The 14,432-nt window shown below is 36.3% G+C and overlaps 1 protein-coding gene across 5 annotated transcripts in view; it reads right to left on the bottom strand.

Moving 5' to 3' along the window:
- Window positions 1-1,750: 1,750 nt before the first annotated feature.
- The window catches only part of LOC117394419 (RNA-binding motif, single-stranded-interacting protein 3), a 445,596-nt gene continuing 432,914 nt past the window's right edge, over window positions 1,751-14,432 (bottom strand). For 3 of the 5 annotated variants that reach the window (XM_059012898.1, XM_059012897.1, XM_033992668.3), the window contains 4 exons: window positions 13,790-13,900; window positions 9,195-9,281; window positions 8,285-8,412; window positions 1,751-7,765 (listed from right to left, as the gene is read on the bottom strand). In XM_059012898.1, the coding sequence (XP_058868881.1) occupies window positions 7,741-7,765; window positions 8,285-8,412; window positions 9,195-9,281; window positions 13,790-13,900 (351 nt within the window). In that variant the 3' untranslated portion in view covers window positions 1,751-7,740. Of the gene's footprint in view, window positions 7,766-8,280; window positions 8,413-9,194; window positions 9,282-13,789; window positions 13,901-14,432 lie in introns of those variants that run through there. The other 2 variants (XM_059012899.1, XM_059012901.1) reach the window with 2 other exon arrangements.

The raw sequence follows: 14,432 nt of genomic DNA, 5'->3' as shown, positions 1-14,432 counted from the left end.
GCTCCAGGCGGAGCGCCTTTACTGGATGCGCCACTCGGGAGCCAGAAGCAAGTTTAAGGATTTTGAAGCTGATTTGAAAATGTTCACACCTGCTGGTATAAAACTGGGAAAAATGAAAATGTCTGTATGATAAATAATTTTAGAAAACAATTCAGTACCGTCAGCCATCAGCTTCAAGCTCTAGCGGGCTCTAATTGACAGTAGATGCCCGCTGGAACGTCTCAGCACCAACTGTGATTAAAATTTAAAATCAATCCATATGTATACGGATTGATTAAAATTACATTCCTGCTTACAGCTAAAATGACAACATGACAAACTACCCAAACTCTGTCTATTGATGTAAATTTGGATTTATTTGGGCACATATCAATACCAGAGTGGGTAAATTTACCATCTTCACCTACAACACCAGATCCAGCTACTGCTGTTGAAAACTGGGTACTACAAGTAATAACACAGAAAGGCATATAAACGTATCGGAGAATCAGCTTGAAACCCTAGAGCTGCAAATAAATGAACTAAGAACAAGACACAAACCAAATGGTCAGTATCTGTTTTTAAGAATTGGTAAATCTATAGGGTTGTGGTCCTGGAGTAGCTGCAGGGAGAGGGGGCTTCATGAAAGGTACGAATCACTTATATTTCTATCTCGACTGCTCCTGTAATAATATTGCCAGTGTTAATTATCCCTCAGAAACTTTGTTACAATCTCTCACCTGTTCTGTGTGGAGGTGTGATTAAAGCACTTCTTCCAACCCTCTTGAGTGCTGTACAAAAATGATGAGACATCAGTCTGGGGATATAACCTTGACATCTCTAAGATTTAAATTCCACAGTTACGAAGGTGTTGTCATTTAGGGTTACATTCAACAGGTGGGATTATACTAACACTTTACATTTTATTTACAGAGAGAATTTCTAGGCAAAAGACAGTAAATGATGCTATTTTAACCCCACAACCCCCCTTTGGGAGATTTCGTGAAAGAAAGCCATGAATTTTGGATGGATTTTCTCCAAAGCCATTGCTGATCCATTGTTCATGTATGAGTATGAGTTCAGAAAGATTAGAGATTATCCATTATCCTTCTTTTTATTGGCCTGCCAAAAGACTGTTAAATGTAGTCTGTCATTCTGAAGTAACAAATGCTGACTTGAATGAAAATACAAAGCTTTCCTAAGCTTCAGTCTACAAACTTGGATAGCTTGCAGTACCGTAATTAAATCAGAAGGCTCACAAATTACATGTGATCGTATAGATTACATTGCACCCTGAATGCTAGACCACTGAACCTCATGGAAAATCTACATGGCAGCCTTTATATTTTCATATTCAAAATATTGTACAGGTTGGTGATCAATACATCAAGACAACTGTTTAAATTGCTTCAGGCATCATAATGCTGCACACAGATACATTTGTTCTCAATGTATAATTTGTAATTGGTTTATACAGGATCATTATATGTGTTGACTACTGTAACTGGGCTGTGTGGCATTTCCTTTCCCATCAGCAACTGCACGAATCCAGGCTGAACAAATCCAGTCACATGCAACTGGCTACTGATCTTCAAATAGCTGTGTAGAACGAAACGAGTTTGCAGACCTGTATTTAAAAAATAAATCAAAGTTATATGCCACTAGTGGTGTTGGGTTGGTTCCACAGTGTTGAACAGGATACTGTGGTAGGTCGTGTGATGCAGGTTGTGACAGGATGGCTGGGAGGACAGAGACTCGGAGACAGTAAAACTGCAGTTTAAGCGCTGCTGCGCATTTTTAATAAACACAAAATAAAAAGCTTTAACAAAAACAATCACGTAACACAAAAATGAAAAACAAAAGAACCGTCACCCAAGCAGTGCTCTGGTAACCATAGGGATTTAAAAAGATGAATATCTGGCAGACAATACCAAATCCAAGTGTCTGATGCACCCCGCTTTAGATGAAATGCACACATACTAGACTAGAGACATTGAAATATCACAACACAATCCTTGTTTATTTTTAAACATATTTTTTTTATTGAAAGCTTCATCAAAGAAAAATAAAACAGAAGTTTAAACCTAACATCCACTGATCTACAGAAATTCCCAGGATCACAACCAAAAAGATGAGAGCTATGATCGTGCTGCAAATTAAAAAAAAAAAGCATCATAGAACTGTTCTGTTTTCTTTTAAACACCTGTACAAAAATGATTTCATAAATACATTTTTAATAATTTAATGTCTAGCGGAGGTTTTTCTGTTTTTAAAATTTGGTTGAACAGTTTAGATTTTTTCTTTTTTTAGATATTATTCTAATACCATTTTCTTCAACCAAGCACAGCAAAGGAAGATGGCTATTTTAACACTCCAAGTACTACCATTTTTAAACACAAATATACATTTGTCCTTATTTTACACTGGTACCCAACTGTCATCTTTATGGATAAAGTCTTAATACACGTAGTGGCTGACTCTGTTGAGATAAAAAAAACATTCAGTATATGAATATCTTTCATTGGTGAATAGTCAAAAGGCTGTGATGCATGATTACTGCTTTTTTCTCTAATAAAATTGTATTTTAAAAATCACTTGTCCTGACCGAATAATGTGATTGGGTTTGCAATGAATAGTTTCCTGTTCTTCTATGTAAAGCAACATGTTTTGAATGCTGGAGATGGACAGCAATAATTTGAACTTACCCACACTGTCCCTGTCCCACCAATGGGGGCATCCCCAAGACAATGGGCTGAGATCATTTCAAATATGCCCTGAATGGCCCAAAAATAGAAATAACTTGAGGCTGCAGTACATACCTAGGTGGCCACCGGTGAAAGGATCTATATTCTCACTGCAAACCCTAGACTCTAAACTTTATATAAAGTAAAAAAAGTAAAATCCCACTGATTCTGTAGGTTTCATGGCTACTACAGTGGTATTACATTGGGGTCTGCACATATTTGATCTGAATCTGTACTCTCCCTGGCAAGTGCCTGTCTTGAGATGATAAGAAGACCAGCTGTTGACCGCACCAATTTCACGATAGGCAACAAGTTGCATATTAAGGGCACATGATAAATGACAGCAGCTGGGATCCTAATATTGAATACAGATGAGACAGATGTGTCAGTTAATCTTTCATGCTGCTTAACAACACATCTCTGCCAATCTCTGTTTACAGGCTCTGTTCATGATGCCCTTTTCAGAAATATTTTGTGGCGTGCCTGTGGTAAAGGATTAATGGAAATTACTGCATATCATTTCCTTAACTGCAGAACACCATCTGAACAACTATTAGCTCTACCAGTCACTACTTTTGAACCTTTCTTCTAAATTTAGTTCACGAGAACACGGTAGGAAAACAGGAACAATTTCATTTCTAGGGTCCTTATGTGTCCGCACTTCTTTGCCAAGCACTTTACCATATATATCCCTAAAAGACTCAGGACTCCAAAGAGCTTGCTCCCCCCCCCAAATATGTTTAAGTTAATTTTAACTAGTAATTACTGTGCTAAATCTGATTTGGTATGTTGGCTTGACTGGGCATTGTTTAACTTTCAGTCCATTTTTTAAGGTCAATTCTAGTTTCACAGGGAAATAAGGTAATGGCAGTGTAGATTTGGTATCATAGAAATAACAGTAAACCAGCATTATATTAGTAGTTAACCTCTCTCAAACTTATTGGAATAGGGGTCAGAGTTTTAAAAATACACTGTCATGATGGCCGTGGCAAATTGATGGGTTTTGTACTTGGAGGGTTAAACTGCAATGGTGACTTATCAACTGCCCCTATGTGCCTGGTTGTAAAATACTGAAGAATTTATAGCAGCTAATACATGTAAGTTTTGAATATCCAAAGGCAGAATAAAAAACAAACACGTTCTAGTTTCAGACCAGAAAACAGGGAGATGCCTCCTCTTTTCCTTTACCTGTGTGAAATACTGATAGTCTGGCATTGATTTTATCGTACATGAACCCTTTCCCCCTCTTCAAAGGACACAGGCTAGCAACTCAAAATACACAGCTTTTAATCAATCAAATCAAGACACAACGGTTGGCTCTGCATGCTGTTTCTAATTGGGGACCACCTGTTTTTGTATATAGCAGTTTAAAAGTGGGAAGAGGTTATAAGAGAGAATGGTATACTGTAATAAAGAACATATCCCTTGGCAGAGCTGGAATCAAAGGTGAAAATTTGCCTTGTCTCCATGTACCACAAGGAATAGAGTGTAAAGCATTTTGAAATTGAATTTCTCAGTGATTATTTTTAAGAATTTTGCTTTTTTTTGTAGATGACCAAAAACCTATGTGTATTTAGCCTTTTATTATACTGAGCAGTTCTTTCTGGTATTACCCAAAAGTACTCTTCTTGAGTTTTAATGTGTTGAGGCATCCTGAGAACTGTTATAAAGAAATAACACCACAGATGGGAGTCACAGTGCTAGATGTACCTCTATTGCAAACATTACAGTAAACAGCAACATGAATGGAAGTGAGCACAAAATAAGTAACAGTTTGGTTTAGATTTTTTTTTTTTTTATCAGTTAAAACCTAAAATTTTACCCTAATTACATTATCAAGTAAAAATAGGTGACGGTATAAATGAGAATTGCACAATATATTGATAGATATTGGTATAATATTGAGTAACATCCAGTTGCAGACTGGATCTTAGACTGCAGATACAACTAGCACCAGTCCCAGATAAATAGTGCAGATGGAAAAAGAGCCTACATTGAGCCAATTATAGAAGAACACTTTTTAGACATGAAAAAAAGATTTGGTCTTGTGGGGCACTCCCCCAGTAGAAGTAAGGAGTTTAAATAAAACGGGTTCTACTCTAATGACCAAAGACAGGTACAGGTTTCTGAAAGTACGACAAGTGCAAAAACTGTGGCACTGCAATGTGACATAGATAATTAGGATGACCTTGCAGGAAAAGAAAACAACCCCCCCAAATTAATATGAAAACAACTTGTGTATTTAAACTGTTACTGAAATGATGAAACTTGGTGTGTTTATACCCAATTTGTTAGTTGACTGAACAAAGAAAACCCTGGGAATGGGTATTCAAGATTGATGATCCTTTAAATGAAGACTGTATAGGTTTAAATTAAGTGTTTGATGCATGAAACGTGTAGCCAAGTACATTTGAGAGTTTACTTTTGTCAACAGACAAATCTATTATTAAAATACAGTCAGGTTTTTTTTTACTTTTAGATAAGCCTTGAGTTATGCATGACTGATTGTGCTATTCAGGTGCAGCACACTTCAAAATGTTTTTCTTTCGTGCTCTGCAACAACACAATTCCAGTATTCCAGAATGACCAGAAAATGTGTGCACCCCAAAGCTAAAAATGTATTCTGATATTTAGGTACAGACACCCAAAATCCTGCTTCTACAATACTGTAGCCTTCTGCATTTAATCATAAACCATGATTTGGGCTCGTCAATTAAACTGCTGAACTGTGTATGTAATCAAACAAGCTTTAGATTTAGAGACATTCTTTTACATTTCTTTTTACAGCCTAGGGTCTTTTCACCAAGCAATAGCATCCCCCTCCACCCTCAGCATAGTTCAAGCCAGAGTTACCTGTACTGATTGTTTTGTGAAGCACCTAACAAAGATAGCTTGTGGTGCCTTGTTACACAATTCTAAAATAGGTCATGCAAGAGAGAATGTGCTGAACCACTGAAATACAATATTGACATCGACATTAGTTTAGAGTTAAGTCTTGCCTCTGATATTTATTTAACGTAACAAATATGAATCTCCAATGGTTTATGAGGAATGATTGGAAAGCACCAATATTGACCAATATGGAACATGAATTGAGAGAATTATTAGAAGATAGCTGTGTACCAAATATGAGTACAATGGGCAATATTCACTCAAATATTTTTTTTATTTATTTTTATATAATTTAATATACTTTTATATTTATGAAACCGTGCTAGCCATTTGTTGACGTCTTTAACAGGCTAGAGTAAATTCAGAAATGTCAAACTTTAATTTTATTTAAAAAAAACGTTGTGTTTATTATATTATTAATGTGTATTTTCCTTACTATGAATTCAGTTGTATTTCAAATTATCCTACATTGTTATTAATCTGCAATTTAAATGTAAGCATCATATTTTTTTTATCTGATCATGAAGAAATGTACAATACGCACTGAACAATAAGCAACTGACAGAAATAGCGTACTTTATTGTTTTTTAAAAGGTATCTCTGGCATGACCCTGTTCCATTTTGGTGGAGGTAGCTGGACATACAATGTAAATACACAGGTGGCACAGGAAGGCAGAAAATGAACATGATGTCTTTGAGTGGCTGTCTTATGCATGAAAAAAAAAATGATCCATGGAGCCATGAAACATAGGTATGTTTTCAATAGTAATTTGTTTTGTTCTATGTTTGTGATTATAAGTATGTAGAGAGAGTTAGAGAGAGAGAGAGAGAGAGTTAGAGAGTAAACAGTTTTATGTGTGTTACTGGACACTAGTGGAGGGTAGTTTAAACTATTAAATGAAAGTAAGAACTGGTCCGGCCATGTAGGTCAAATAAAGATAAAAAAAAGACGACAAAAACAACAACAACAAAAAAAAAAAAAAACCTCTATCTCCTCAACAGCGTTAGGGTGTCACTTCATCTTTGGTATAAAATAGGCCATCCATAGGCTACATTTGATCAACAACTATGAAAGACTACAGAAATTGTCAACAATTTCTTCTGTCTATTGCTTTTGCACTAATCAGTTTAATCATAAGCTCCTATCTATGTAGTTTTGCACTGCTATTTTTTTTGTGTTTTTTTTGTGATGTGACAAGCAAAGCAGACCAAAAACTTTTTAAAGCTCATAAAAAAAGACTGCAGATAAAAAGCACTAATGCCGTCAATAGCGTTTTCGCTGTGTAAAATTAAAAAAATCTGCATTTTGCAATAGACTAGCTGCATTTCCTATGATGCAGTGTTTCCATTTTTTCTCGTACTGTAAAATACTCCTAGCCTTCCGTTTCTTTTTCTCCTGTTCTCATCAGACGGAAATCAAATTCGTCTCAGCATTCTCATTTTCCAAAAGTTGTCAGTTGCCACTGCTTCATAATCAAGAAAATGTTCTTCAAAAGAAGAAAATAAATTCTATTAAATCTATAGAGCTTATTTAATAGTTTTCTTCTTTTCCCAGCTCTTCACATCTATTAATATCTTGAACCATTAAATTGGTCCAAGCGACTTTCATTCATTTTTTTTTTTCCTCACAAGACGCTGAACTGCTCACTTTGGAAAAGACATCTGACGTCCTTAAAATTAAGGCAATAAAGATTCAAGAAAAAACTTACCTAAACATTTCTAAAAAACTACAAATAAACACAAGAAATAAAAAGAAAGAAAAGGAAGAGTAGCTTAATATCTGAGGAAGACAACCTTGTTTTTTTTTTTTCTTTTCAAAACTCGCTTCCTCTCTCGATTCAGAAATCTCATCATTGCCGAAACCTATCTGCACATTCAAATTATTACCTTTTTTTTAATTCAAGAAATTTCAATGATGGAAAATTCAAATCCACTTGCTGGCTATACAAAACTGTCATACTGCATAACTGAACCTCCTTTTTGCACAGTATGTTACAACACTTTTGTCATTGGGCAAGACAGGAAATGAAAAACTATTTCTTTTGGTGCTGGAACTGGAAGCATTCTTCCTCTTCAGTGCAGTTTCCTGGTTTCAGGCAATGCTTTCAGAGGAACAGTCCTGTTATTATCTGAGAGGAAAGAAAAAGAAACTGGAAATATTGGTAACAGCAACATTCTGAAGAGCCTTCATATTTACTTTATATATAATAATACTATATGTTATTAAACATTTCAACTCACAATTAGATAAAATAGCATATGCTGACTAAAAATGATTTGTGCTGTTGCCTAAAAAACTGTTACAGTCCCAGTTCACTGCAGCACACCCCTATCTAATCCGAATTGACAAAGAAGGAAAATGTTCTGGTCGATACAGCTTTTGTACTCTTTGCCAGCCGACTCACCTCTTTTAAAAATCTGATAAATCTTTGCTTCTGCCCATTTTATAGGTGCATCCAGTTACTCTAGGTCTCATATACTACATTCTATCCTATTATCACGATCCACTCATTCGCAGAACACAGTGTCTCAATTTGTGTCTACTTTATATCCTAATAGTTCCTAATAAGGAGGCCATCTGCAGAATATATGTATGCATCTATCTTATGTTGACTTCTTTATCTGCTGATATATTATTCTTCTGTCTATCTACCTACTTTACTACTCACTTCGACTGTTGGTACGAATAGGCAGGTGCATGTTCATTGGTGCTTTCCACCTGTATCTGTTGTTGTTGTCCACTGGTGTCCTGTGATGAAGGTGCTAGTGTCTGTGGAGAGGCATCGGTAACAACTCCCTGTGCAAGTGAGAAGGGAGAGGGGAAAGGATTATTATTATTTCAAACTGGTTAAAAAGAGCAGTGACAATGTCTTCTCATTCAGCACTGCTCCAGAGTGACAACTGCAGGGAGACTTGTGTATCGCATCTGTGGTTATCATTTAAATATGGTTATCAGTCTCCTTTGACAATATAAATGTATAATGTACTTTAGCATGCTATACAGATTACTGCCAGCTCAGTAAATTGAATATCTGCTATAAACTTATATATAACACACACAATTAACTAATATTAAAAGCATTATATTCCAAATATTACAGTATCACAAACTAAAAGAACAAACAAACAAACAAACAAACGTTATAACGTGTAATAAACTCAGTCAAGCAGACAAATGTTTTAGCTAGTCCCTTTTTCTGTGCACTAATCATCTACTTGACAGGTTTCTTTTAAGTTTCAGCTTAGGATATTGATTGAATGTTTTGAAGTTATGTATGATATTCACATACACTATATACTGAAATACATACACTGTATACTGAGAGGCATACACTCTATACTGAGATGCATACCTCTATATAGTGCATGCGTCTCAGTATATAGTGTATGTGAATATCAGTGGGTGAATTATGTCCCAAACGGCACCTCTTAAATGGATTAAGAAATTAACAAAATAAAAAATAAAAAATTGTCAAAAGAACAAAACAATAACACTAACAGGACCAGTGATAACTCAGAAAGAGATGATGACATTGAAAAAGTCATTTTCATCCAATGCTTGCTCTGCTTGCCACTTACTTCAACAGGGACAGCATTCGGAGGCACAGGAGTGTACTGGGGAATGTACGTCCCTTGCATAGATGCAGCAGCGGCAGCAGTCATGTACTGGAACAGAAGAGCACAGGAAGTTAGTTAGTGTCTACATTGAATAAACAACACACTCCAGCTGCAGTCTCCTTGCAACAGTAGGAGGTTATAATAAATAGCATTTATGGGAACTTTGATATAACAGGATAAAAAAAAGATAGTCTTTTCCAAAATTTTAAATTCATGATTTTTTTGTGTGTATAAAACTGATATTTTCACAGACCACTGCCTTTAATACACAGTATGTGGTAAAATAGCACATTTAAATGTATGCATACATTTTTTAAGCCTGCACTATTTAAGTGTAAAGGGTCACAGTGAGTTAAAAGTCACAAGAAGGAAAAGGGTGTGATTATAGATAACGGGTACATTTTCTTTTTCCTAAAAGGAAGGGAGGGTGATGTATTCAGCAGAGGCTCCCATAATGCAAACTGTTTCAGTCTTTCTTGGCAGGCTGCCCATTTCCCATAAGCTTTCAATACAGCGAGTGACTAATGGATTGGGCATGGTTCTCTTCCATTTTGCTAATGGTGATGGGTGAGGTGATTAACTGCCACCAAGAAAGAGCATAGCACACCTCCACAGGAAACACACAAGGCAGCTCTGAGTGCTATCGGCGGTCAATAGAACACCTATACTAGAAATGTGTGCATGCTCTAGGGGGGTGTGACAGGGAGAGAAATAATTTGATCTGCAAGTCTACCTCCCGACCAGAAAGGGAACTGTGAAAGGTTGGTGGTACGCTTTCCCACAGACCGGTCAAATTGATGGTAGGTTGGAACCGGAAGTCTGCCTTTTTGGAGAAAGCACATAGTTGTGAGACTGCTAAACAAATCCATTGTGATCAGCTGTGGGGCAGTGATTGGATAGCGCGAGGCTAATCACAGGGAGCCCTTTGCAATAAATAAATAAATAACTAAGCACTTTGCAAAGCACAGACATTTTTATTAGGGCTGTCAATTAATCTTAGTTAACTTCTGCGATTAACACATACATTTTTTGGGAGATTTAATTTTTTAACGCATGTTAATCACACTCCTGTTTTTTCCCTCTTAGAATACCGTAATTCATTTCCCGCTGCACTATTTTAGTGCAAACCAGGATTGAATGAGTGTAGTCATCATTAGAATTTAAAATTAGTCACAGAACTGCATTATGTAGCAAAGCAATCAAACTGAAGGACTTGTGAATGGGACGTTTCTTTTTTTTAAACTTTCTGATGGTTCATTGGATAGAAAGAGGGTTACTTGTATCTACTGTCAAAGTGAGTTCCAGTATCACAGATGTGCATCTAGTCTGCTGTACCTCCTGCGTGCTAAACATGCTTTCACTTCTCAAAATACACTCTAGTAGTTGTTCTGCTTCAGACAACAACAAATGAAACTCACCAGTTTTGACAGGGAACACTTTTAGAAATTCAGGATCTAGTATCCTTGATGCTATTGCTCCAGCTATGTTCGAAATGTTTTTGCTAAAAGAAATACTCGCCATGGTTTAATGACGCCACTCGAAAACTTAAACGGGATGGTCAGCCCTAGTACGGATTGTTAATGATCTCCTTCTGAATGCTGATACAGGCTCACCATCTGTGCTAATCCTTCTTGATCTCACCACTGCATTTGATACCATTGACCACACAGTTTTCTTAGATCACCTTGTGAAATATGTACAGTGCAAAAAAAAAGTTTGTGAACCCCAATGATAATTATGGAAATTCCATTTTTTACCATGATAGCCGCCTTGAATCAAAACCAGTCTTTTCTTAAATATTCATTAGTGTTTATATTAACCAATTCCATGTCTTTTGAAACAAAATGATATATGAATTAGACAAACAATGAGTAATTAAGATTCAGGGTATGTGAAAAAGTAAGTGAACCCCTAGTTTTATCAGCTCAATTAAGGGGTTAATTAGAATCAGGTGTTTAAATAATTAGGTAGATATTCAGGGGTGAGTTTGGGAGACCCCACCCTATATAAAGATCAGAAACTTTGAGTTTGGTCTTCACCATACAGGTGTGTGGAAACATGTCATGCCACGATCAAAAGAAATCTCTGAGGACCTCAGAAAAACAGTTATTAATGCTCATCAGTCTAGAAAGGGTTACAAAACCATTTCTAAGGATTTGGGGCTCCACCAATCCACTGTCAGACAGATAGTCTACAAATGGAGAAACTTCAAGACCACAGTCACTCTACCTAGGAGCGGTCGTCCTACCAAATCTCTCCAAGAACAAACTGGAAAATCATCAAGGAAGTCACAAAGAACCCTAGAGCAACATCCAAGGATCTGCAGGCCACTCTCACCTTGGCTAATGTGAGTGTTCATGACTCAACTATCAGAAAAAGACTGAACAAGAATGGTGTTGTAATGTAATTTGAGATCCTCTGACTCTGGCCTTTTAGTAATTCCAAAGTCAAAGCGTGTAACTCTTTCAGCTACACTCTGGAACATTCTTTCCTTCTCTGTTTAAACTGCTCCCACCCTCTCACTCTTCAAGTCAAAGCTAAAAACTCCCCTTTTTTCACTGGCATTTCTTAATCTTTTTATTCTATTCTGCTTTGCTGTTTCTTCATTTTAAATGTTCTTTTTAAAATTATTGTTGTTTCTCTTATTATCTTTTATTACTATTTTTATTTAGGTCTTTTATATTTAATTTTTTTTTTTTTTGTTATTTTTTAATTGTATTGATTTGTTTTAATGTTAAGCGCTTTGTGAAGGTGGCCCACCTTGAAAGGTGCTATACAAAATAAAATTTGATTGATTGATTAACAGCAGTGTGGAGTAGTGGTTAGGGCTCTGGACTCTTGACCGGAGGGGTGTGGGTTCAATCCCATGTGGAGGACACTGCTGCTGTACCCTTGAGCAAGGTACTTTACCTAGATTGCTCCAGTAAAAACCCAACTGTATAAATGGGTAATTGTAATGTAAAAATAATGTGATATCTGTATAATGTGAAATAATGTGATATCTTGTAACAATTGTAAGTCGCCCTGGATAAGGGCATCTGCTAAGAAATAAATAATAATAATAATAATAATAATAATAATAATAATAATAATGTCACATACTCCAGTAGGCCCATGTAAGCTGTGTGAGAGTCGTGTGTAACTACTCAGCAATTATTGGTCACTCAATGTAGTAAATGTTTTTAGGTCTTAGTGAGTGCAATACGTACTCTTCAGCAGCTTCCAAACATAATTACAATATTCCTCAATAACAAGCTGTTAAGACAATCTTGTGAACAAATCTCACGGATCCTTCTTATATTTTGTTTGTTCACTATTCAGAATATTACCTACATTTTCTTGTATTTGGCATACAAAAGAACACCAGTCATACTATCCCATGAATATAATAATTGTCACTTTAAATACAAGTGAAATTGAGCATGCATATACAATATTGACTAACTCCTCTTAGAAATAACATTAGGTACTGTAGTGATATAGATCTGCTGGTGAACATTACTCTATATAAAATCCATACAACAGTTACTAATCCCTAAGGTTCAAAATAATGGATTTTTGAAATGATAGGATCGCCTCTGGCATTTTTTTTAGTAAAGCTTTCTTTGCACGTTATTCTGCATTTAATCTACCTGCTATGTCTCATCCAACAGACAGGATCTGTAAAAGAACAGTCCCTTCCCCATAACATTAACGATTTAATAAAGGCAACAACAAGATGACAAAATGTGAACCTTGGTGAGCAGAGTACAGTAGCTTGTAATTCCAGTTTGTAACTTAATTTAAAAATATAAATGTATATATTTTGGCTGTCGTAGTGTCCATTTTAGTTACCCTTTGTTTCACTGGAGCAGACGGTCACGTGACATATACAAGTGCGCTGACTGGATAGGATTGCTTGAGTTGTCAGAATGTTGTCAGGGGTGTTACACGGGGCAATCCTGGCGGGATTTGGTCACAAGTAATATAGTTGCTACTAGGAAATTGTCTAGACAGTTGACGCTAGAGTTGACGTTAGATCAATTATTATTAATAATAAAAAATAATCGCAGAATTATTTTGATTCTCCGTGATACTAGTAAAATTGCAGACTTTTTCAAGACTTTCATAACGGAGACATGGTTTTTCAAACATTTTCAAGCCTTGGAAATCAGTTTGGCATTTTTCCATACTTTTTCCAGACTTCCAGACTAGTGTATGAACCCTGTGACTGCTACGGTCAAGGAATACTTTAAGGAAATTTATTTGAACTGTTCTGTGCTTCTACCCACATGTTTTTTTTTTTGGCTCATCAACAACATTCCATCTTAAAAAAAATCTACAATCTATCTTTTATGGTAAACTACCAAAGAAAAATTAATATTTTCTTAAGGTTAAACATTCCTGTTCAACTACAAAGAAGCGTATCCATTGCAAACCTATGAACACTTAGAGATGCTAAAACACAACCTACCCAGTGCAGGCAGCGTAGGTGATACTCACAGGGGATTTCTCCAGTGCTTTATCAGAAGACAGACACTAAATTTAAAGAAAAAAAGATCCATCCAGTAACTTACTGTTCCTGTTGTACCCAAAGACAGATGATTCATCTGTTGAGCGAGAGGACCCATCATACTGGCTGGCGGCATTGACATGGTGTGGTCCATTGCTGGCGTTATCATAGCACCCTACGGAATACAAGGAACACACATCATTATTAGTGTACTGAACCCTACTCCTTCCAGCCAACGGCTCCTCAGAGCTGATAGGAACCGGACAGCGTAATATTAGCAGATTTGTACCATTTTTCACCAGAATTTCATCAGTAACCGAAAAGGAAATAACACTTTTACTATACTTGCCAATGTTATTAGCTAATTCATTTGTCAATCTAGTGTTTCTCTGTGTTGCATAAATATACATTATATGGAATATAAGTGGCAATATAATCATTCACTGATGGGGAAAAACTAAATCTGTCTTATATACAGGGCTGGCGTACTATTGCTGCTCTGGGGTATATCCACACACAGGGCGCGAAATAACCAACGGCACGATGGCAATTGCCGAAGTGCCCAAGCTGCTTGCCGCAATGCCTCCCATCACTAAAAATAAACACACAATAGGTAGATAATTATTAGTTTAGCTCAAATTTTTACACCAAAAAAAAAAAAAAAAAAGCAGCTATGGCATGGTTCAAGAAGCAGCTCTCTGCGTTAT

Source organism: Acipenser ruthenus, chromosome 3, assembly GCF_902713425.1.
Source record: "Acipenser ruthenus chromosome 3, fAciRut3.2 maternal haplotype, whole genome shotgun sequence".
NCBI lineage: Eukaryota > Metazoa > Chordata > Actinopteri > Acipenseriformes > Acipenseridae > Acipenser > Acipenser ruthenus.
The sequence above is the reverse complement of the archived record's forward strand: the minus strand, read 5'-3'. Positions and strand labels throughout refer to the sequence as shown.